At 35.0% G+C, this 24,163-nt stretch overlaps 2 protein-coding genes across 5 annotated transcripts in view; one reads left to right on the top strand and one right to left on the bottom strand.

Moving 5' to 3' along the window:
• The window catches only part of LOC126827073 (6-phosphofructo-2-kinase/fructose-2,6-bisphosphatase), a 75,287-nt gene extending 64,392 nt beyond the window's left edge, over positions 1-10,895 (bottom strand). Inside the window, exon 1 of one of the 2 annotated variants that reach the window (XM_050556256.2) lies at positions 10,805-10,895. In XM_050556256.2, coding sequence (XP_050412213.1) covers positions 10,805-10,841 — 37 coding nt within the window. In that variant the 5' untranslated portion in view covers positions 10,842-10,895. Of the gene's footprint in view, positions 1-3,392; positions 3,599-10,804 lie in introns of those variants that run through there. The other variant, XM_050556260.2, reaches the window with a different exon arrangement.
• A 15-nt stretch (positions 10,896-10,910) lies between these two features.
• On the top strand, positions 10,911-23,918 carry LOC126827083 (ubiquitin thioesterase OTU1). Of its 3 annotated transcripts, none has more exons than XM_050556279.1 (2): positions 10,911-10,994; positions 22,881-23,918. In XM_050556279.1, exon 2 carries the CDS (start codon positions 22,885-22,887, stop codon positions 23,809-23,811), a length of 927 nt encoding a protein of 308 aa, XP_050412236.1. In that variant the 5' UTR covers positions 10,911-10,994; positions 22,881-22,884; the 3' UTR covers positions 23,812-23,918. The 3 variants fall into 3 exon arrangements, with proteins under 3 accessions (XP_050412236.1, XP_050412237.1, XP_050412235.1); XM_050556280.2 differs by having other exon boundaries at positions 10,915-11,000; XM_050556278.2 differs by having other exon boundaries at positions 10,917-11,054.
• Positions 23,919-24,163: the final 245 nt, after the last annotated feature.

Raw genomic sequence — 24,163 nt, 5'->3', positions numbered from 1 at the left:
AGAAGTAATAAATAAATGAAATAAAGGTGCATCATATATAGGCTACAGACCATAAGTCCAGAAAAATTTGTGAATGAAAGAATTTTGAATATAACCATCCAAGTCATCCCAGAACATTGCAGACTGTGATTCAAAAGAAAGAGGGGAATACCAATTAATCAAAGTTTTTGATAATCCCTAATTAAGTCCTTCACACCCCACTGATAAAGTAACACGAGCTGAACATTAATGTCCAGTCGACACAAAGTAGGTCATTTTGGGGTCCAACATATGGTTCCTTTTTATTTAAATAATTCGCTTGCATGTAAGGGTCTGTAGCAGAGGGAGGAAACTGGGGGACCCAGAGAAAACCCACAAGGTTGAACAAATGACCCTAGTCCTTGTCACGTACAAGCAGAGAATTGACACTACGTCACTTGACGCAATGACAGACCTTATGATTTCATGTGTACATGTTAAACCATTTGCCACTCACCCTCCATATTAAATAGATGTCTTTGTAAATTATGTATGTTATAGTTATACAGTGTATTAAGTATAAATGTCTACAGTGAATTTAAATTTATGTATTAAATAAATGTATATGAAATTATTATCTATTAAGAAATATTGGTATTTATATTATGCAATATTTATATTAATAAATATCATTTGATACATAATATATAAAAATTCAAATGTTCTTTTTGGCCATTATGACCTAATGTTTTGGCCATTATGTAGTTATGACCAAAATGTTTGACCGTTATGACCAAATACTTGAGCCATTTTGGTTTAGGGCCTTTATGTCCATAACCCCTACTACTAGGCCTAGTACTTCAACAACTTTAAAAATTAAAAGTATGTCTCAATCACCCCCACTCCTACATTAATCTCACCAAAGGAATCACATCATTGTGCAGTACTTGTTACTACTTCATCAGAGTTAAAGAAGTCAGTTTTATCAGAGATCTGTATAATTTGCAAGAAAAAATCCAAGTATGTTCGATCGGGGGCCACACAAAAGAGGGACAATTTAGTCCCGTGCGAAATAAAAATAGCGTTTTTATGATTTTATTTAAAGCCCCAATAACACTTGCTGTTTTGATAAGTCCAGTGAAACAAATACCGGTAGCCTTATTCTAACTACTAAATGAGTTAGTGTCTTACTCTTAGTGTAAATCCTCCATTAAATTGTATTTTATTTATCTTAGGTGATCAAAAATATTTTTCGAATCAAGAAATGAAATGGGGTTTGACGTCCTACTGTTCTGCTCCTAAACTGGGCTAATGAAGACGGGTAAATCAAATGTAATTAGTACTGGATTTGATAGACTACATGTACAGTATCTGTTATAATTGTTTAAAGAAATCAGAATATTTATTAATCAGAAGCAAGATTCGAACATTGAAAATGTGTGTGGCACTTTTATCGATGATTACATGTACACTGTCGTAGGTGAGCCCCATATTGATAGGGGGGGGGGGGGAAGGGGTGCCATCTGGTTCATTGGCAGTTGCAGACAAAACCCATTTTTCTATATGAGAATGAAATTTGACAGCTTTTAATTACAGTCAAGTGTTATTTGAATTCATATATCTATTGTAAGCTTATACATTGTTGATGCAAAATTTTATTTCGTCCATATGGGCTTTTCCCTGACAATTCTGAGCTATTTCAAATTATTTTAGCATTATTCTTAATATTTCTGCAACTTTTTAAGTTCTCAACCTTTATTTCAAAATATGTTTTTTTCATTATTAATCTTAGCTATACACTATCCTATCCATGATTGTTATTAAGACAGCAGGCTAGACAGGTTTTAATAGTAAGTGCAGGGGGACTGCACCACACAAAATTTACACAAAAAACAAATACACGGACAAGACATCATACTCAGGAAAACACAAACATACAGACAATTCAAAAAAAGTGAATGGATCCGGGGGCTAGCCGTAAGCGTCCACTGCGCTGTACAGTCCCGGGTCTGTAGTGACACAGACTTCACTCAAATATGAAAACAATTAGGAATATAACCCAAAGAACCCATTGTGTAATGCCAGCATGAGTCATGATCTGCTACACGAAATACGAATGTAAGCATATGTAGTAAAATTCAACTATACAAGTAACCACACCGGTGGGAAGTATAAAAAAGTAGTCTGAACTCTTAAATTAAATAAAGAAATGCTTCAGTATTTAATACATATAGGGTACATGTTCCATAGTCACAAAAAACAAAAACAAAACTGAATAAAGAGAAGCAAGTAGGAAATGTAGACTGTCTCGAGGGACAGCCGTCTGCTGACTGAGAATGACGTCATATCTTAGAAGGTGATAAAAAAGTATGTTGTTATGTAAAATGAATGATTTCATTAGAATTACACTTATAGAAGCAGTGACCTTGTAATCTCCCTTGATATTAAGGCATTTTTCTAGTGAAATCAACGGTCCAATATCCTTAATCAGTGTCGAAAAAACCTGACTTCTGCCACATTTTATGTCAGTGTGATCAAAATACCTTTTATGGCTCTCATACACCACTTCTCTACACGGGTAGGACGTTTTTTGGGTTCATTTGATCTCTGTTCGTCCCGACCACGAGCAATTTGCAAGGTAAATCGTGCACATGGCTTTGTTTACAAATGCGATGACCTGGCACTTGACCCCAGAATTTTTGACCGCAAGCCCGACCGCTGATTGGCCAAATTTTAAATAGCTGCACAGGATCCAACTCACATCTACGCAAATATGGCTCCGCACTATAAAGAAATAAGTCATCGATTTCTAGCCTATTTCGAGCTTGAACTATTAAATTGGCAAATTTTATTGTAAAACTTTGTTGACATATTGATTGCACGATTATTGATAGTCCGATTTGTAGACCGGTTTAGCGGGAGCGAAGGTGACAAGATTTTCACCCCGAGAATTCGGCCTACTTATAAGAATTAACATACATTTCATCCTTCTAGATATAAATTATAACATATAAACACTATACCTGGCAACTGCACGGTTATACATTTGTACTATTCATGAGCCTGATTTAGCACCAATCATTGAATCAGTATTTAGAATCACTGTTTAACAACTGGTTCCAGTTTTCAAAGAAAAAAGTTGGTAGAATAGTTGTAAAGTTAATTATTTTTTTTGATATACCAGGCTAGTTCTTTTCGGAATCAGTCTCTGGATGCTCTCTGTATTGCCATATAACCATGAGCCTTTTTTCAATGTCACTGTGACAATATAGCATGTCTTCATGAAGAAAAAAGTTATCCGTCGCTGTGACATTCATCATAGATATTGCTGCATGTAAACTGAGTTTAAATGCTGTAGGCATGTACAACAATTAAAAATTAATGACAAATGATTTAATGTATATAGTGCAGTAATTTAAAATTAAGACTCCTACCTTTTATAAAACTTGGCATTTTAAAAAAAAGTAAAATTCACATTCTTTCTGTATTTCTATCTGAATTGGTCAAATTTTTAGTTGATGTACAAAGTCTGGTAACTCACAAGGTGATCTATGTTAACAACCATTTAAGCATGAAATTAAGACATGCCTTATTGGTTATACTTATAAAATAAAATTATTCCAAGATCTACAGATAGTAACTGAATAAATTCACCAGTTTACAATGTAAGCTACACATGAGTAAGTGTAATATTGATAAATTTATTCATACCAATGGAAAGGTAGGACAATACATTTAAGGTGACCTTTCAGACAACTATTACGTACAGTGTATATTTATATCATCAGTATAAGGCCACTATCACTACTTACAGCACATGATAATCCATAGAACAAAACTGTCATTCAATCTTATGGTTATTTCAAGGTTCACTATAGCTTAAAAAATTGGTCACACATTTAAACTATAAATAAAGCTTTAAAAATTATGATTTCATCCCCTTGACTATTACATCACACTATGTGATTTAATATAGCTAACCATTGTTAAACATGTATTAACTTCTCAACATACATGTATTACCATGCACTCCTTTAACTTTTTCATTTTCAATGCCAATTAGTGACGGTGTAAAAACACCACTTAAAAAAATGCATTATTCAAGAGCTAAATCTGCCAACTGCAGGTCTTTCTTTAGGCCTTGAATTTTGTCAATTATTAATTAGACATTCATTAACTTGCCAAGACTATAATCAACTCTAGGATGCTATTGGGACAGCAGGACAATTTATCCAATGGGCCAATCTGATTAAAACACAGATCCTATTTCGTTTCATTTTTTATAGTTCAAAATTTCATTTAACTTGTCTTTACTACACTAGGATCTGGAAGAGTTGTTATCATTGACGTGTTCTGGGTGATGTGAGGGTTTAGCCAATGAAACAGTCTGTTACAGCAAGCTTTTGGTGTGTGGTGCACAGAACTGTGGGTAATCCACTAGAAACATCAATGCTGATTGGTTGATCAAATGTCTGACGTCATAGGGTCAAAAGTCACTCTTATGACCTCTGACGCGACCTACATGTATCACTACAACTGGTCAGATCTTCATGGGTGATGTTCTGGGTGATGTGAGGGTTTAGCCAATGAAACAGTCTGTTACAGCAAGCTTTTGGTGTGTGGTGCACAGAACTGTGGGTAATCCACTAGAAACATCAATGCTGATTGGTTGATCAAATGTCTGACGTCATAGGGTCAAAAGTCACTCTTATGACCTCTGACGCGACCTACATGTATCACTACAACTGGTCAGATCTTCATGTACATTGTAGTGTAAGCCATCGAAAGTGTAAAAAAATGAATCGAAATATAGATCTGTATTTTAATCAGATTGCCCAATAGGCCAATACTACTGTCTGTTCCAGGAGATACTCCGACTCTAAAATTCCTCGCCCTTTCTTCAGTTGTTAATTGAAACAGCCAAAACTTGGTGACATACCTGAAATTGTCATCCTGTTGCTCTCGTCGTCGAGCCTTAACGCCTCGAAGTTCGATGAAATTCACTATTCTCTTGTAAATTTCACATATTTCGACGTTGTTTCTTTCTCAAAACACAAACATTACAGAGTGCATCTGCGTAATGGGACACATTCATTTCGCGTAATGGGTAGACAGGGATCTCCAAATCAGGTACATTCGGTTAAAAATATTTAGTGAAGAAAAAATCGGCCTTTTCATTTATGGCAGTAATACTGTGTTAAACACTCATGATTTTTGGTCGGATTAATATTATGTTCTGTTTCCACCTGCTTATTTCGCAGTAACTTCTCATTAAGCCACTCGGTTTTTGAGAGCAAAGTCTGGAGATGTGACTTTTTTTATGAACACTTTATTATTTTTCCAAAGTACATAGGTTCTGATCAGCTGTAAATAAATATTTAAAATATATTTATCTAAATTATCTGCCTTTGACGGTACAGTTTGATACAGTTTTTAGCGTATAAACTAGATAATAATTATCCGGTTGACGGGAATCGATTTTCGTATTCCGTTTTCCTGCAAATGTTATTTAACTTCTTTCTTATATAATATTTGTATTTTCTAACATTTATATACATGTAGAGTTGATATATAAGATCAACCGAAAACCTATCAATCATTCTGAATTTTTGCCATTTACAAGGAACAGGCAATTTTGTGGGAGTCACTTTTCAAAAGAATATAATATTGTTCTATTTTCATGACATTTGCATCATTTAATGCCTACTGCGACTGTTCATTATTGTATCCTTCTTGTCATTAGAAATGATGTTATTTTGGCAAAACTTGTACTTGTGACTCTTATTAAACAAAGTTTTATTTCAAATGTACCCGTTTCTTTATATCTAAATTTTAAAACTTTAATTCAACTCATCAAAAAGCACAAATCAATGTGAAAGATAGTTTATAACTTGCTGCAATTGTTCAAAAGTACCTTTTACATTGTTTTGCCCAACACATCTATAGTGATTTTGAAAGAAAACTATATTTTCAACCCTTAAAGCAACCATGTTTTGTTTTTTTAAAGAGTGTTATTCTATACCCTTTAATAATAATAATGTTTACTAATTTCCTTTAAGTAATATTGTGTAGATATACGATCAAGAATATATTGGTGACTTTGTAAGGGTTTCACACGTCAACCTGCTATTATAAATGGCCATTTTTTTTTGCAAAATAAATGCCGGTATTTCAATATTTCTCACAGTTCACTGGATCATAGATATTCTTAGTATTGCATTACATTAAGTTAGAAAAGACAAAAAAGCGAATCTTAGAAAATATAACCTCTTGAAAAATTGATTATTGTTATCTACAATTTATTATTTCAAGATGAAAATTATGCAAGATGTCAAGGGATGTATGACCAATGTCTAGGTGATATGTTATTTTATTATTTTTTAATTCTGTTTTTAATTTTGGATCTATATATTAATATTCATTAATGCTTGGTTAGTCATAAGAGGCAGAAGGCAATTAATCTGTCAGTTAATTTAAATTATTATAGGCTGACAACTAAAGTGGTTAATCTGTTAAGTTTATTCTAACTATTGTTTTAAATGCCTTAAGTCTTAACCCTTCGAATTGAAAATGAAATGAAATGGGGTTTAATGTCCTACTGCCTTCAAATTGAAGTTCAATAATTGTATGTTTATGTCAACACCTTTTATAGTAACTAATTTATATAAAAAGACAAATGTATTATGCGCCAGACATAATTATTATATAAAAATCGTTTTTGATTTTGTTGCAAGCTTCATAAGAAATTAGGTTACATATACAATTAGTTTGGCCATCACTCCAGCCTAAATTCAACGTTAAAATTTCTGATGGTTCTCAAGACAAAATTTTAAGCAAAGGAATAATTATGCAACCTGCGATTACTTTCGCATTATTATTATGGACCGAGTTAATATGTGTACGCCTATAGCCTCCTTTCAAATTTCCATCGGGGCCAATCAAATATTCAATTCAATTATATTCTACTGGGCCAAAACAACTTCATGAACATCCAAGTAGGCTGAAACGACTCAAAGCCAAACCAGCGCCCCGTCCAAATCGACTATTCCAGATAAATAGGTCAAACATGGCTGATGTTCAGTAGCGCGATGTAAACAAACCATGATATTTCAAGAGAGAGAGGTAGCTTGATGTGAATTGGTTCCCTTGTGTAAGAAAGTAATGGGATGGGAATTCGAGGTATGCCACTAAATTTTAGCCGTTTTAATTAAAAATTGAAGAAATGGCAAGCAATTTTTGTGTCGTAGTGTCACCTGGAACAGACAGTAAGTCTACTTATATAGTATAAATACTGTCTTCAAGCATCTGAAAGACTAGCCAAATATCTGAAGTCAAATTCTAACCCAGTTCTATAAAACACAACCACACTGCCTTACTATTACCCAAAACTGACATGCTTCTTAGATTACTTTAATATCGATGAGTTACATAATTGATACTATAAAAAGTGTAAACATTTGAAAAATTTATAGGATCAGATTGTTGTCCAAATAATTGTACTTTTATCTCATGCTTTGGTAATATTGGCCATTTATTTTACAGAAATTAGTTGATTTTTAATATTGGGTGGTATTGGGTAATTTGGGGTAAATTGTCCTAATGATGTGATTTGAGGGCTTGAACAATAAAAAAAAAACCCTTTCATTTTGATATAATCAATATTTATATAAGCCTAGTAGTTTGATGAGTAAAATGCAGCATTCCGGTGTGGGAATATCATTCACTTGTCATAATATTAGCTGAGCTGTCCTTCAATTAACATTCACAGTGTCAAATGTCAAATGTTTGGATTCCGATCAAGGGCAGTCTATTGCATTGTAGGTAATGGAAGCAGCTATAAGACACTCAAATCTGATCAAAAGTAACACATAAATTAAAAGTAGGTATCAGAAATAATTAAAATTTGATTGGCTTCTAGTGCTTCAAATTATAGACTTACCCAGTATACAAAACCTGTAAGGATGATAAATTTAGTTGTTCTAGTTATTGGAAATTGTTGAAAATTAATAGATTTCATTGCATTATGATAAAGATCCTGAAATTAATTTTTGGATTTCATGAACGTAAAATAAACACAGTGTGTGTGTAAAAATAAAGGCACTTCAAAACATTTTTCATAATCTCAATCATCTATAAGATTGTTCAAAGTTATCAAGGACAATAACTCTGGCAGTAATTATCTGAAATCATTGAAGATAGATTGCAGCTAAGTTTTCCAAAAAGTCTACAAGGGTTGTCATATATTTTTTCTTCTGTTGATAATAAAAGCATTTAAAGCAATTGCAGGATGCAACATGTAGGCGGACCGGCCGATACTTTATACGACCACATTTCAATGTGGCTGTATTAAAACCAATTCGTCTCATGAACAGAAATACTATGCATAAATGTAAAGTCAATTTGATTATTCTTCATTTATGACCATGCACAATGTGTATTATAAATTTAAAGTCAATCTAGAGCATCCAACTGACCACCATTTCAATATGAGCTTATATAAAAATGAATCAGTGCCCCTAATCAAACTTTTAAGCACTTGTATCTGAAGTAAAGATATTTCAGCCTTGATCATGGCAAACTTGTTCCTACTGTGTTTTAACTGAATTAAATGGAAACATCACAAGCATCACCGATAGCAGATTTCGTACTAAAAAGTAAAAGTACTACCCTGCAAAATTATCATTAAAATCAAGTTGAGGAGATACCAGATTAGTTGATTCTGAATTTTGAATGAATTACCTTTAAGCCTTTTTTTTCTTCAGTGGTGCCACAGCAAGTCCATTAGATCTGCCGTGCCAGCTCTTAAATTCTTGTTAATTTTTTACCATTCCAATTAAAACACAGATCCTATTTTAGTTTTATAGTTCAAATTTCATTTACTTGTCTTTACTACACTAGAATCTGGAAGAGTTGTTATATTACTGGCATTTTGGTTGAAGTGAGGGATTAGCCAATGAAACAGTCTGTTACGGCGAGTTTCTGGCGTGCGATGCACGGTACTGTGGGTAAACCATTAGAAACGTCAACACTGATTGATTAATCAATGTCTGACTTCATAGGGCTAAGTCACTGGTACATGTACGACCCTTGATGTAACCTTCAAGTACAATCGGTCAGATCTTCATGTAGTGTAGGCCATCGAAATTATAAAAAACGAAACGAAATATAGATCTGTATTTTTAACAGATTGATGTTTGACAACCCATTATTAACAATGTTCCTTCTAATTCTATGAATAATTGAAATGAACAATCCCTGCAGTTTAAAAAACATATCGTTGAATATACATTAAGCAATCAGAACAATGGCACCAAGTTTTAATCAATTCCATTCTCTGCAACTGACTCTAATATTTCTATCTATGATACTTTCAGAGAAAAATATGACAAGTTATGTACATGTACCATACTGTATACTGGGAGGGTCGAATCCCAAGCAAACATAAAGACTATATTAGAAAGTCACCAATTGTCATAAATTTGTATTTTTTCGGATAATATTATATTAATATCTAATACATTTCGGTTTACTCTTTCCAAAATGTATTATCTAAATATCAACTGTAGATTATCTCCAGACTTGGATTCAAAAAGACCCATTAAAATTTTTTTTTAGCAAAATTATTGGTGGGGCTGGCTGGTTTTAACCCCTATATTGAATTTGCGATGTCGAATGCCGACTTATCTTTTAAATATAGCAAAGCTCAGTGCTTGAGCAAAGCTCTTTTCCGGTAACACAAGAGTGTAACTGAAACTGCCATAGACTGTTGGCTTCAAACAAACCAGTAGTTGAACCATTTCTAATTTGACAACCAGCAGCTTCGCTCTACTCTTGTGCAATACCTATATTATTCTATAACTACATGCAAATACAAGAAAATATCATTGCATACAGTCATTGGTTGTATTCACAAATGGCTTGGACATACTACTTTTGTCCAGATTGACGTCACTTTCAGAATTACATCAAAACTGTAATGACGTTACCACTAGACAACCACAATTTTTGTAAAAAAGAAAGAAAAATGAATGGAACCTATGATGAATTTTAATGTTAATGGTGATGATTTTTTTTTTTGTTTGTTGTTGATAAGTCTGGATCTAGTAATAATAGTATAGCTACGAGAATGTTGCTAAAAATGTTGAGATATACTGATGTGCTTGTTTTTAGCTACGATTTGATTTGTGATGGGCTTTGCTATGTGGAACTATATAGCACCATCTCTTATCTCGAAACACGGTGGGTTGAGAGATGAGGAGTGTATCACTCGTGGAATACTTGCGCAGGGATATACACTCTCTTGAACCACTGAATAACCCGAGCGGTATTCAATTGTCATTGAGTTCTGACTATATTATGACAAATCTTGAATTCATCATATTTTTATAACTTAGGAATTGAACCATCCATTTTTGGACTGATATCCATATCCCTTTCAGAGAATCAACTTTCACTGAATAATGTAGTTTACACGGGATTCAAGTTGACTCAAACTGTCAAACTCAAACGTTTTAGTATTTTTTACAGTCTTTAACATTGGTTATGATGCATTCATTTAATGTGTATGCAGACGACACGTGATCCTGTCTACGATATCACCCTTGGTGAAAGTGGACGTAAAACTCCAGAAACGAACGAACACGTGATCCATTCATGGACAAATTGAATGAATGTCAATGAAATATGATTGTAAATTGTTTTCTCTTGTATGAACAAAAAACCAAGAAGAACTAACCTCTCTAATCAGACAAATAACGTAATAATTTAGTATTCATTGAAATATTACTACATTTAAAAAAACATTTAAATTTTAAGTTGTAACTCTAATATTTTAGACAAAACATACCTTTGTTTGGAAGCGGCACGCTTAATTTATACGACATTTTTATTTCATTTTAGCGGAAGTGAACTAAACGTCACTAATCTCGTGCAGCGATTATTGATGACGTAGTGCGTAAGTTAGGAGATAAATAAACAGTTTTTGGTCAAAGGCTTCAAGATCTGACACTAATATTTTACACTTGCAGTCAAAAAAAGTAAAGGTAATTTTTGAACAAACGAAATTATACATATATGGTGTCGAAAGTTAAGTTAGTGTAAGTATTTAGGCCACATTGCATTGATCAATTGCAATCTCCTAGTCCAACGCTTTCACTTTCAGCTGAGCTAGCCTGGCAGTCACTCGATCCCTGCATAGGGACTCAGACTAGCAATTATTTGCCCATTGACTTCAATGTTAAATGACTGTAACATCACAGGCTGTAGCTTTTTGCTCAACATTCCGTTGGTTCCAATCTTTATAGGCACAATGGGGACAACATTTGGCAATCTCCTCATCATAATTTTGTAGGGGGTTGACCATTTAAATTTTTTGCTACACGGATTTGAAGTTGACAGGGGTGAAAATCTCACTTCCGACACAATGATTGCTCTGCAGAAAGACACTTTACACCCCCTATCCCTCCGCTGTAATATCATCAGTATTACCCAAAACTGCTATGAAATTGCAAATTTGGTCCCTTTTCTCCAATTCTAGACCAAAAAGTCAACCCAAAAATGCAGGAAGAGGGGAGAAAAAAATTAAGGGAAAAATTGTCTATTTATAACTTGCACTACATTCGTCCATCATGAAATAAGGGGAAATAATTACTAGTCTTAGTCCATCCATCATGAAATAAGGGGAAATAATTACTAGTCTTAGTCCATAGGCCGAGAAAGTTCATCCAGATTTTCCGGCGTGGTTCCCCCTTGTCAGTGGTGCAGGACGGAAGACCTGACAAGGAGTACAGCAGTCTCTTTCAGATGGGACGAAAAAACGTGGCCCCCGTGTATACATTGGCTTGCACGTAAAAGATCCCTTGACAGTTGGATTAAGAAAGAGTATTATTAAAGAGTAGGTCGTGCCCGTAGTGCCGCTGTCTGAGCAAACTTTCCCTCATAGCACACTGTATGGCATATGCCCGTCTTCATTAGCCCAGTTCAGAGCAGAACAGTAGGACGTTAAAGATGGGTTCCCAGAAAAGTATTTATCGGGTGGTTATTTCCAATAAAAGTATGGTAATTTTGGTATATGAAAGTAGAGATATCCAATCTTACTAGAAAAATACTGGATTCCCCGAAAAACACTCATGGAGCGTATACAGGACAAAAATGTAAGGGTTCCCCTAATCAACAGCCTGACGATTAGGAATTTCTGCACGCGTGATGTTAAAGGTCACACGCGAAAATTGAGCACTTGATGTATAAGTTGATAAACTTTATGAAGAGTTAGACGTACAACACTTTCTGAGATAAAAATGACGGAAAAAGACGCGGGTAGTGGATAATCCGAGAATTTAATTAGGATTCGATACAGTGGACTCTGTCACATCCGACATCGTACGTGATCGTTACAATATTTCGGATCACACAGCGTGTCGGAATACTGAGCTTTCTCCAAAACCGGAAATACTGTAACTTCGAAAACCGGAAGTATTTTTATATTGTAGCTTCGAATCACCAGAATGCTATTCCCTTTAAAAATGATAAACCTTTCTGTAGTTTCAAAATTTTATTACATTAAATAATTAACAATAACAATGCATGCGTACAATATATTCATAAAATCATTTACATGTAATATCAATGCATGCGTACAATATATTTATAAATATCAATGTAATCGTTTAAAGTGTTTGTAATATTAATAGTAAGCAATTAAAGACTACCTTGTCTTATGTATGCAATGAATTCTCCTCTGACTTCCAAGAGAGGTAAGTCACGTGACGTAAACATGATTCGCGCAAGGATTCTCGCAAGAGCTTACGCTGGGGATCTACAAGGATTTGCGTAAAAAAATTCTAAAAAAAAAAAAACCTCGGAGAATTGTTGAGTCCGAGTCCGAGTCTGACTATTGAATGCCACTTTCGGCTAAATTACAACAGATTAATTATTACTTGTTAATAAAGAAGTCAATCAACTTGCTTGTCGGCTGCAACAACAGTCATACCTTAGTGAGAATCGGACATATGTGGTTTTAATTGTATGGTATTGTGTTCTGTCTTGGCCTTGGTGACCTAAGAAGTCATGGTAGTTCTTTAGAATATCATTTCTCATATCTTGAGGTATGCATAGTTGTTTGACCTCTCTTTCTATTTTGGTGCCTTTCCCTCGTGGTGAATGAAGATGATACAGTATGCCATTTGTTAGTTGGTAAAAGCCTTGTTCAATTAGGATTCTTCTGGCCTTTATTTCATCTTCTGGGAGAATGTCATCTTTTAGAAATTTGATGAGGGGTTGCAATAAAACATCCTCTGCCTGAAGTTTCTGCATCTCTTCTGGCAGTATTGTCAGTACTTCCTGTATGCTTTCTAAAGGTGCTTGTTGGAGATAAGCTTGTTCCGCTGCTACCAATATTTCAGCTGTTGACATGCTCTTAAACTGAGTTTCCACATGATTGGTTGGTGTCTGCTGCAGTTGATCCTCTGTTATGGCTTCCTGACATATCTCTTGCACTTTCTTCACAGTTGTCTGATTGTTGACGTCTTCATCATCACTTTGGACAGTTACATCTTGAACTGCTACATCATAGGTTCTACGTGATAATGCATCCGCATTCGTGTGGTTCTTTCCCTTTTTGTGAATGATCTGGAACTGGTACTCATTTAGTTTAAGAGACCATCTGTAGAGTCTACCAGATTTAAATTTCATGGACTTAACATACGTAAGGGCTACATGATCTGTGTAAATCATGAATTCTGTGTTGGCTAAATAAACATGAAATTGTTTGACACCTTCTATTATCGCTAAACATTCCTGTTCAGTGATATGCCATCGCTTTTCTCTGTCATTTAGGGCTCGTCCACCATATGCAATTACAACTTCCTTGCCATCTTCATCATGTTGTCCTAATATATATCCTATGGCATTGGAGCTTGCATCTGCATGCAACAAGAACTTCTTTTCAAAATTTGGGTATCGAAGTATTGGTGGTGATATCAAGGCCCTCTTTAACATTTTGAATGCCTCATCTATTTCCGGTGTCCATTGAAATGCCACATCTTTCCGTAGCAATTGGTTGAGTGGCGCTGCTTTCTGTGCAAAGTTTTTAACAAACCGTCTGTAGTAGCTGCACAGTCCTATAAATGCTCTGACTTCACTGACGTTCTTTGGTCGAGGAAATGTCTGTACTGCTTCAGTCTTTGTTTTGTCCACAGCAATACCAGTTTTTGAGATGATGTGACCTAAGTATAAAACCTTTTGAGCTGCAAAGTGACACTTGGAAGGTTTTAACTTAATCTCGAATCCTGCTAAAAATTATAGTTAGATGGTTCAAATGTTCTTCGAATGACCTGGACCAAACTATAATATCATCAACGTACACTAGTGCTATCTTCCATGTCAGATCTCTGAGGACTTCTGTTAAAGTACGTTGAAAAGCACTTGGTGAATTTGACAAGCCAAAGGGTAGCCGATTGAACTCAAAAACACCTCTGTGACATGTGAACGCTGTTTTGTGCTTTGTGGCAGGGTCCAAGTTTACTTGCCAATACCCCGAAAACATATCTAACGTTGAAAAAATGTTAGCACGAGCCTCTCCAATGCAGTCGAACGCATCTTCCATTCTGGGCAAGGGGAAATGGATTGGTTTGGTAACTGTGTTTAAGGCTCTGTAATCAATGGCAAACCGAAGATCACCTGATTTCTTTCTGATAAGAACCACTGGCGATAACCATTCAGATGTAGACGGTTGAATTACTTGATTTGTTAGCATTTCATCAATCATTTTCGACCATTCCTCTTTCATCTTTGGTGTTGCTCGATAAAACCTTTGTTTTATTGGTTTGGCATCTCCTGTGTCAATGGTATGATAGGAATCTTTTACATTGCATGAGCCTAACTCTGACATATCTTTTGCAAAGACATCCCTATTCTGACCAATTAATGTCAGCAGCTGCTGCTTTTGATGTTCCCTCAGATCTGCCTCACTTAAATCCACACCCAGAGATTTAGCTTCTTTAATGAATGCTTTGTTTTTGTCAGCAGCGTCCAATGACTCTTGCATGACATTGACATGTGGATGCTCATCAGTTAGCTCCTGTAGGATTTCATTTTCGCACCCCCATGACAGCATACCCAACACTTGTTTACTGTTTAGGCTCACATCATCATTGGTCGGGTTTAGCAGTTTGTATGAAGCTAGACCATTAATGACATCTACTAAACATCTAGCACCCAGTACATAACATTTATTTATAAGTGTTTTATTTGCTTCAATGATGCCTATACCATTTTTCAATCCAACGTTTTCGATAACAACAGGTACTATGGCTTCCGTTCTTTTTGGAATTTTTAAGTTGTCCTTTAATTTGACCAAATACCTTGTAACTGATGATTGTTTTTCTCCAAGTGGTACAACTGTCATTCCAATCTGAAGACTGAGTGTCTGTAAATCAAAATCTGTAACTGCCTTTTGTGTTTGTAAGAAATCGACACCTAATATTAAGGAGTGGACATTGCTATCTAAAATAAGGAATTCTTGGTGCAGTGTTAGTCGCCCTATTCGTATTGGTAATGACACAATGCCATGTACCTTTGTTAGTGAACCTCCAACACCTCTAACATGTCCAGTCTCAGTTGGTTGTTGTTTATGTATGTCTTTCAATCCACTATTATTGTATTGATCTTTAGATATTATAGACACACTGGCACCTGAGTCAACTAACGCTCTTATACATATTTTCCCTAACATTACTGATATGGAACTATTTTGCTCCGCATTTACGACATTAATTGATAAATCGATGATATTTTTGTGACTTTGTTTCTTTTTAGACTGAGTGTTTTCGTCACAATACCTATTTCTAATTAACAGACTATTTTGTAATTCTTTATTATTTGGTTGTTTATAGTTGATATAATTTTGACTTTTGTTTGGAAGTTTGTTATAATGTGTAACATTTCTATGTCTGTTATTATATTTTTGATGACGTTTCCTAGCACTATCATGGTTAGTGTTATCTGATACATAAATGGGACACAAATCCATATGTGAATTTTGAGAAAACCTATAGTTCTGATATGATGAATAGCCACTATGATAATTGTAATCACACCTACCTTCTGCTAGCCTTGACTTGTATTCATTCTAATCCATTCTATTGGTTGGGCCTTGTTCATACTCCATATAATGTCTTGAAACTTGTTCATATTCATGGTTGCCTTGATTCGACAGTGCATGATAGTTATTCACGACCTCCTCAAGTTTTGATTGTTCGTTTTGATGAAGTTCTAATTTTTCACTGTTTTCTTCCCTTGCATAATAATTACATATACTTTCTGTAAATTTTGCACATTTTTCGACTCCCATTATTGTATGAGACTTGTCTTTATACGCAACCCATTTTTGTATTTCTGGTTGCAGTCCATTTCTCATAATTTTTGCTGTCCAATCCTCTGGAAAATATTTGGATCTCATTAAAAGAAGTCTTTTCATTTCTGTAAGGTAATCATCCACAGATTCTCCTGGTTGTTGTTTTCTCTGTGTAATTAGCCTAACCACTTCCTTACCATCATCCACTTCTGTACAGTATTGTTCTATAAAAGCACTTTTCACTGATTTATAGTCACTTCTTGTTTCTTCTGGCAGACATTTTAACCATACAGCAGCATTGTCTTTCATAGCTAATCTAAGGCCTGCTACTTTATATTTGTCCTCTTCCCAGTTTTGAAGAACACAATAACTTTCAAATGAATCTAGCCATAGTATAGGGTCCTTTTGTCCATAACCTGAGAATTTTTGTAAATATGTAGCATGGTTGTTACAACTCTCCATCATTCTTTGTTTTGTCGAAAGGAAGAAAAATCAGTAAAATATCAGCTTTCTTTCCTAGGGTGTATACACAAAGAAGAACACTCGCTTGGCTTGTGAGATTCCGTTGATCAATTGGCACTCCCCATATATCATCCGGGGTTTAAGGGACCTGCTTATGGTCCAACCTTCAACGATGGGTTGTATGTTCAATCTATTGGGGGTGTATGATTGAACATACAATAATTCAATAACTCACTTCTCTTCGTATAATCTTATATTCTGTAACAATATTTGACAATAATAACATATATATATAATACTGACCCACAGGCTAAGTAACTTAATAAGGAACAGCATCTAAGAAATAACTTATCAGAGACCTGCCCTTCAGTCTGTCCCTTGCCTGCCTGTGTGGTTCTACCTATGATCTACAATCTTTCCTCTAATATACTAGAGGTTACTTGGTAACAATAAACAATACATAGTAATTATATAATATTAAACTTAAGAATATTTTATAGTTGTTAATGGGTAGTATTTAAGTGACATCCATTCATTCATTTACTAAGTTGACTAATGTTTATAGATGGATTATCTCATTACTACTATTGTCTCTAATCTCTATCATAGCTGACCATTGATAACTTACTATAGATAATCCATCTTGGGAGCCACGTTGTGGTGTAAGTCTAGCCCTGTATTGGGTGAATGGCTGTATGAAATACTACCTGGTCATAATAATCCGAGTAATTAGCACATTTAACGGTGATTTTGATAATCCGGTAAAAAAACAAAACAAGCTCTCTGAACATTCGTAATAGGTTCAGTAAAATACGCCACGTGGCGAATGAAGACGATCTCGGCATGGTTTGCGAAACGAACGTCATCCACGCTCCGTCCGTGTGAATTGCAGGTACAGGTAGATATTAAAATAATAACTGGATCATACATTGATGAATTCACTGACCAGTTGTTGGGCTAATTTAAATCTTCATTGAATATAATTCCCTGATAGAACACCAAATACAACTGGTCAGAAACAGAAAGAGAAACAGTGGGTATTTTCCCGACAGAATCTCCAATGACACGTGACATATCGGTTGGAATTAGGTCAATAAACCAGTTCTAAATAGCGTTTACCGTTATGATTTTTTTAATTTTATACACATTCTGACAGAGGCTTTATTTTAAAAATATTATTGAAGGCTATATCATAGTTGTACAGAATTTTATTTTATAGCAATTTCAGTAATGGTTGTCACGTGATCATTGTGCCGTTTGTCTTATCATCGACGAATGAATAAAAACTTTTGCAAGTTACGTGCCTAGTTACGTGGTGGACAAAAGACTAAAAATTGTGCTATGAAGAAATAATGCCAGTGTGCCGTATCACCTCTTTTGGCTAAGGCATTTTCTGGATATTACTTTTGACACTATTTAAGTGTTTACCAAAAATTCCATCTGATTGTTTTATTTTTATCATTGTTCTTGTATTTTGGTGTTTTAGATTAACGCAATAAACACAATTTTGTTTTTTTAAACTCTATTATTAATGATAGGGTGACCCACCATAAATAAATATCTCCATATATCTCGACAATTACGCCACAATATTTATATATATGCCAACCCTCAAATCAGTTTCACACAATTATAGTCACTAAATAAACGATCATGTTGTACTTAATAAGCTATGACCATTAATCATGTATAAATAATAGACTGAAAACTGGTTCCAAGAGTCGTCCATAACATCCAGACACTTTTGAGTAAAAGATAGGTTACGTGCCCTTGTTTTGAAATTAGTCTCGCTTAACCAGTCTATCGACCATTCTACGTCTGATTGACAGGTCGGGATAATCAAGACTACTTTTTTACGAAACATAACAGAAAGCTAGAACAAAAAATTGAATTTAGAAATAAGCACGTTAGGTAGCTCAACAATCGTTTTAAGAAGCTTGTAAAAGTAAAATGAAACTACTGCTAGTATCATGTTCCTGTCTAACCCGAGTGATTCAGAGATATTATTTGTACTAAACCAAAAGATGCCGCTCTTAACGGTACAGTTAATGATAAGGCGATTTAAAAAATGAAACGAACGTAATTTCTAAATCTGCTGTAATAACCAAGAAGCTTAATTTTACTGCTATTCAAAATCATCAACAATAAATTTTTTACGGCTGTAATAGTTGATAGATTTGTAGAGAATTGCACGTGCCATGGCTATTTATAGTATCATACTGTCAGAAAGTTGGTCTCGGCACGGCGAATGTGCACGCTTCAGTGGTAGTCTCGAACTATCAGCAGTGGACTGTATTTCTGTGAGTACATGGGTCACCCTATTAATGAAGATTAGGAGGATTCGTGCAGATTGCATAAATGAGAATCCTCTTAGATTCTCGCAAAAAATGACGAATTTCTAGCCCTGGTGTACATATTGGCGTGCACATAATAGAATCCTTTACACAGTTGGAATTCAATGGAGAAATGCCACTGTCCCTAGAAATTTTGTCATAGCCCTTTGCATAGCGTCTGCCTATCTTCAATAGTCCGGTTGACGCAGAAAAGTAGGAAAATGGAAAATTAAATTAAATGAAATGGGGTTTAACGTCCTACTGTTCTGCTCCAATTGAGCTAATGAAGACGGGTATGCACTATACAGTGTACTATGAGGGAACTTTTGCCCGGATAGCGGCGCTACCGGCCTACTCTTATATTGAATTCAATCAATTCTTGGAAAAATGGTTACATACCATTGTCAGTGTGGGTACGTTGCGTACATATGCCAATACCATTGTCTGGGTTGGTGCATTACATTGCATTGTCAAGGTTGGTGTATTACATTTCATTGTCGGTTGGGGTTGGTGCTTTACATTTCATTGTCAGTGTGGGTGCGATACATTTCATTGTCAAGGTGGATGCATTAGTATTATTGTCAGAGTTCGTTACAGGTGTGCATTTAGATGTGATCATCAATCGTAAAAATGGCTATAATAGATATTGGCGGACTAGTGCACATGCAAACTAGTGGAACCACAGACTAGTGAGCATTCCCCGATAAAACCATGGATGTAAGGTCCATGATAAAACATAAAACTGGTTAATTTTCTGTGCAACAAGATTAGAGACTAATTATTAAACTATCTTAAGTTTTATGACTCAAAAAATATTTTGTATTAACATTCTGTCCTCTTCCTCCAGTAGCACTATTTAACCGAATTTACCCAAATCCACCATTATTTCAACTCAATGAATGATCAATCACCAAGACTTGTTTGTATCAAAACTGATCCTGGGTGAAAAGACTTCACAAAACTGTCTACCCAAGTGTTATAGCGGAGAAGAATGTGCAAGCATACATGTAACCTACTATGGCCTGCTATGGCAGGAATGCATGACAACTCGGACCAATGACCACTCGGACCAAGACAGAAGACTACTTGGATCAAGACAGAGGACCGCTCAGACGAAGACAGAAGACAACCTGAACCAATGTTTTTGAAACAATAAAGTGTTGATTTTAATTTTTGTAGCCTACTTATCCCATGTTATTATCTCATCATGAAGCACAGAAAAATAAACATCAATTAACAAAACATCAACAACTGAGTAGTTATTAATTTGTATACTTGTACTTGTACTTCTGAAAAGACTATTCCTTATATAGTCCAGGTCCCAGGAGCTAATGACAAAATAATATGGTCATCAGTTACAAAAGGTTTGAACCCCCAAATTTGTAGTGGGTGTCTATACGAGTAAAAATCAACTGGTCAGATCGGCAGTAGCTGAAACTTTCTAGAAAAGCAAAAGTAGATTTTGGTTAGATTTTTTAAAATTATATTTTCCAAGTACCGGTATAGACCTTTGTTTCTGGTCAGTTTCAGCCATGTATCTGATGATCATATTATTAGCCCCAGTTTTAGTGCATGGTGAGTGGTCAGACAGACTTTGGGGTGACCTGACTTGAGGAGAGCCCCCAAACTTTTGGTTACATTTTTGAAAATTATATTTTCCAAATATGGATCTTTGTTTCTGTTAACATTCAGCCATGTAACTAATGACCATATTATTATTAGCCCCATTTTTAGGGCGTGGTCTGGCAGACTTTAGAGGGACCTGACTTGGGGAAAACCCGCAAACTTTTGGTTAGATTTTTGAAAATCATATTTTCTCAAGTATGGATCTTTGTTTCTGTTAAGTTTCAGCCATGTAACTGATGACCATATTATTAGCCCCGTGAGGAGATACTGGGTGTGGTCTGACTTGGGGAAAGCCCCAGAAATTTGGGTTAGATTTGTGAAATATTTCCTCTAGCTATGGATACCTTTGTTTCTAGAAAGTTTGAGCCATGTAAATTATGACCTAATTTTTGGCCCCTTAAGGCACTTAAGGGGTACTTTAAGATGCTGCTGTGGCTATATGCCCCAGCAGTGCCCGATCTGACCAGTTGTTTACTCGTATAGACACCCACTACAAATTTGGGGGGTCAAACCTTTTGTAACTGATGACCATTAGCTCCTGGACTATTATGTGTACTACACTTATCGATTTGTACTGCCTTTTATTGCAAGCTTGTTGTGGACTGCGTGTCAAAGTTCAGTTTACGTTTTATCATTAATAAAATTAATAAGACTTTGAGTAACCGTGCATGTCGTGTTTACAAATGTTTTCAAATAAATTCATCACCATATTATTCCTTTTTTAATATATTACTTTTACGGGAAACTATGATTATCAAAGAACCGTAAGTGTCTTCCGTCTAGGATTGTGTCTTGGTCCGAGTAGTCTTCCGTAATGGACAAAGTGGTCTTCATTTGGTCCAACTGTTCTTGGTCCGACTGGTCCCCAAAACCATTTAATCAAGGAATAACAAGCGCTTCCTAAGTCAAGCTTGCAGACAATAAGCCATCAGGTTGCCAGTTAGTGACATTTTTGCCCGGTGCTTGCCTCATGGGTGTTTTTCATGGGTTGTCTCTAGTTTCCATTATCAAATTTCCCATATTTTATTGGAAATAACTACCCTATACATGTAAATACTTTTGTGAGAATGTATCTTTAACTAGACTTTTTGTGTGGACCGAGTATGCTTGTGGACGAGTTAACTGGCATTCAGTATAAATATACATGTTAAAATGTTATGAAAATTTGAGAAAATATATCTTTAATTTTAGTTTTTTTACACTAGGTCTAAATTAGAATAAAGCATCAGAACTCGTGGGGTTTTTTTTACATCTGTGTCTTTACAGAAATACTAATCAACTATAAAATTTTCACAATCTAATTATTAAACCACATCATTCAAATATAATAACATGCCAGAAAAAGAACTAGTATGTCTTTATTGAAATGTAGTGATTTTGTAACTTCCCGAAAATTGATAAAACCAATCTATATCTTTGACAAGTTTCTAACATTCAAGGTTGGTTTGGGTCTCCCAAACTCAACTGTATTGGTTAGCTGCCTAAACTCAACTTGTTTGAAGTTTGTTGTAAAAATGCCCAGATTATCTCAGAAATTACAAATATAAATTTGTAAACATATTATATGCCTACAAACTGTGAAAATAAAGAGACAATACAAATTTCTAGGCTAACATAGATTTCCAGTGAGCATACAATATTGAATCCTTCACATATATTATAGTTAACCCTTTGGCAAAATGGCTAAAAGTTGTAGTATAAACATGGCCCATATAAAATTTGTAGTATAAACATGGCCCATATAAAATTTGTAGTAGAAACATGGTTATTAATACATGTAAGGTCTCTGCCAGTCAAAACAGTTCCAGATATTAGTCAGTATGATGCCAACATTTCCTCTATGATGTGACAGAAAAAAAAGCCAACATACTGGTAAACCTAAAAGTAGTAAACATACCGGTAAGCCTAAATGTAGTACAATTGTGATGAAGTCAACCGAAAAAGCACCCCAATGTCCTTTGATTTACAGCTGTACACAAGTGCATAGTAGCTCACTGTAAAATCTTGGCTTATAAATCAACCTAATAATGTTTATTTCATTTGCAAACACTCAAGATTGCAGCTAATTTTACTGTGGAAGATAGTTGTGTTTATTAAGAGTGAAAAAGCTTTGTCAAGTAGTCTATATTATTTTTTCCCTCTCATTCCAGAAGTATGACGACTACAGAATTGAAGTTAAGATGTAAAAGCAGAACAGGTCAGCATTATCTAACAAACTTGACTGGGTCGTCTACTGTTGGAAGATTGAAAGAAATGTTAGCAGATATTACTCAAATACCAGCAAGCTGTATTAAAATACGACATGGCTTCCCACCAAAAATATTAGATCTTAGTAATGAGGCACAAGAACTGTCAACATTATCATTAAGATCTGGTGATAGTTTAATTGTTGAGGAAAGTAAGACTGCCATAGTGCCTCCAGTTTCATCAGGGGATGGGGTACTTCAGGCCCAATTGATGGGTAATAAAATAGGAATCCTTACACGGAAGGTTGTTCCAGCTAACAATTCTTGTCTTTTTACAAGTGTAAATGCTGCTATGACTGATGGCTGTGTTGATTTATCGTGTGCTAAACAGTTACGAGAATTGATAGCTGGTATTGTCATGAGTGACAGTGTAACTTATTGTGAGGCTATGCTAGGAAAATCAAATAGTGACTATTGTAAATGGATTATGAATGAGGAATCGTGGGGAGGTGGAATTGAAATCTCAATCCTTTCTAAATATTACCAAATTGAAATTGATGTAGTGGATACCCAGTCCGGTAGAATAGATAGATTTGGGGAGGATGGGAACTACAAAGATAGAATTTTACTCCTTTATGATGGCATTCACTATGATTTCCTGATATTAGATGCCTGTGTTCCCAGCATTCCACCCAAATCAAAATTTCTGACCTCTGATCTCACCATTCTGTCCCAAGCATTAGAGCTAGCAGAGGAGGCAAAGCAAAGTCGTCAGTTTACAGATGTAGGGAATTTTACTTTGAGATGTCTCATTTGTCAGAAAGCATTAAAAGGATCTCAGGAAGCACAAGACCATGCGAAGAAGACTGGCCATATCAACTTTGGGGAATATTAAAGATTCTCATTATATACAGCTACACATGTACATGAGACCTATTTGCTTGATGTCTATTATGCAGAATCAAAACTAATGTGATGATAATAAATGTCATAATTAATTAATGGTTATCAATACTTAAAGTTGCTATTCTTGTCTTTAACATCAAATTAAATCAAACAATTAAACCTTATGTGATATTTTTGGATATTTTCCTACTTTATTTTATACATTTGTATTACTCAGTCTTATCAAAACATGTTTGTTGTGCACAAATTATACTTCAAGTTTATTCTGGTAATTAACTGCACAAAGAAATGTTATGAATATAATTTAATTGTACATGTCAGGACATTCAAAACGGAAAAGC

The sequence above is a fragment of the Patella vulgata genome, chromosome 7, assembly GCF_932274485.2.
Source record: "Patella vulgata chromosome 7, xgPatVulg1.2, whole genome shotgun sequence".
Taxonomy (NCBI): domain Eukaryota; kingdom Metazoa; phylum Mollusca; class Gastropoda; family Patellidae; genus Patella; species Patella vulgata.
The sequence above is the reverse complement of the archived record's forward strand: the minus strand, read 5'-3'. Positions and strand labels throughout refer to the sequence as shown.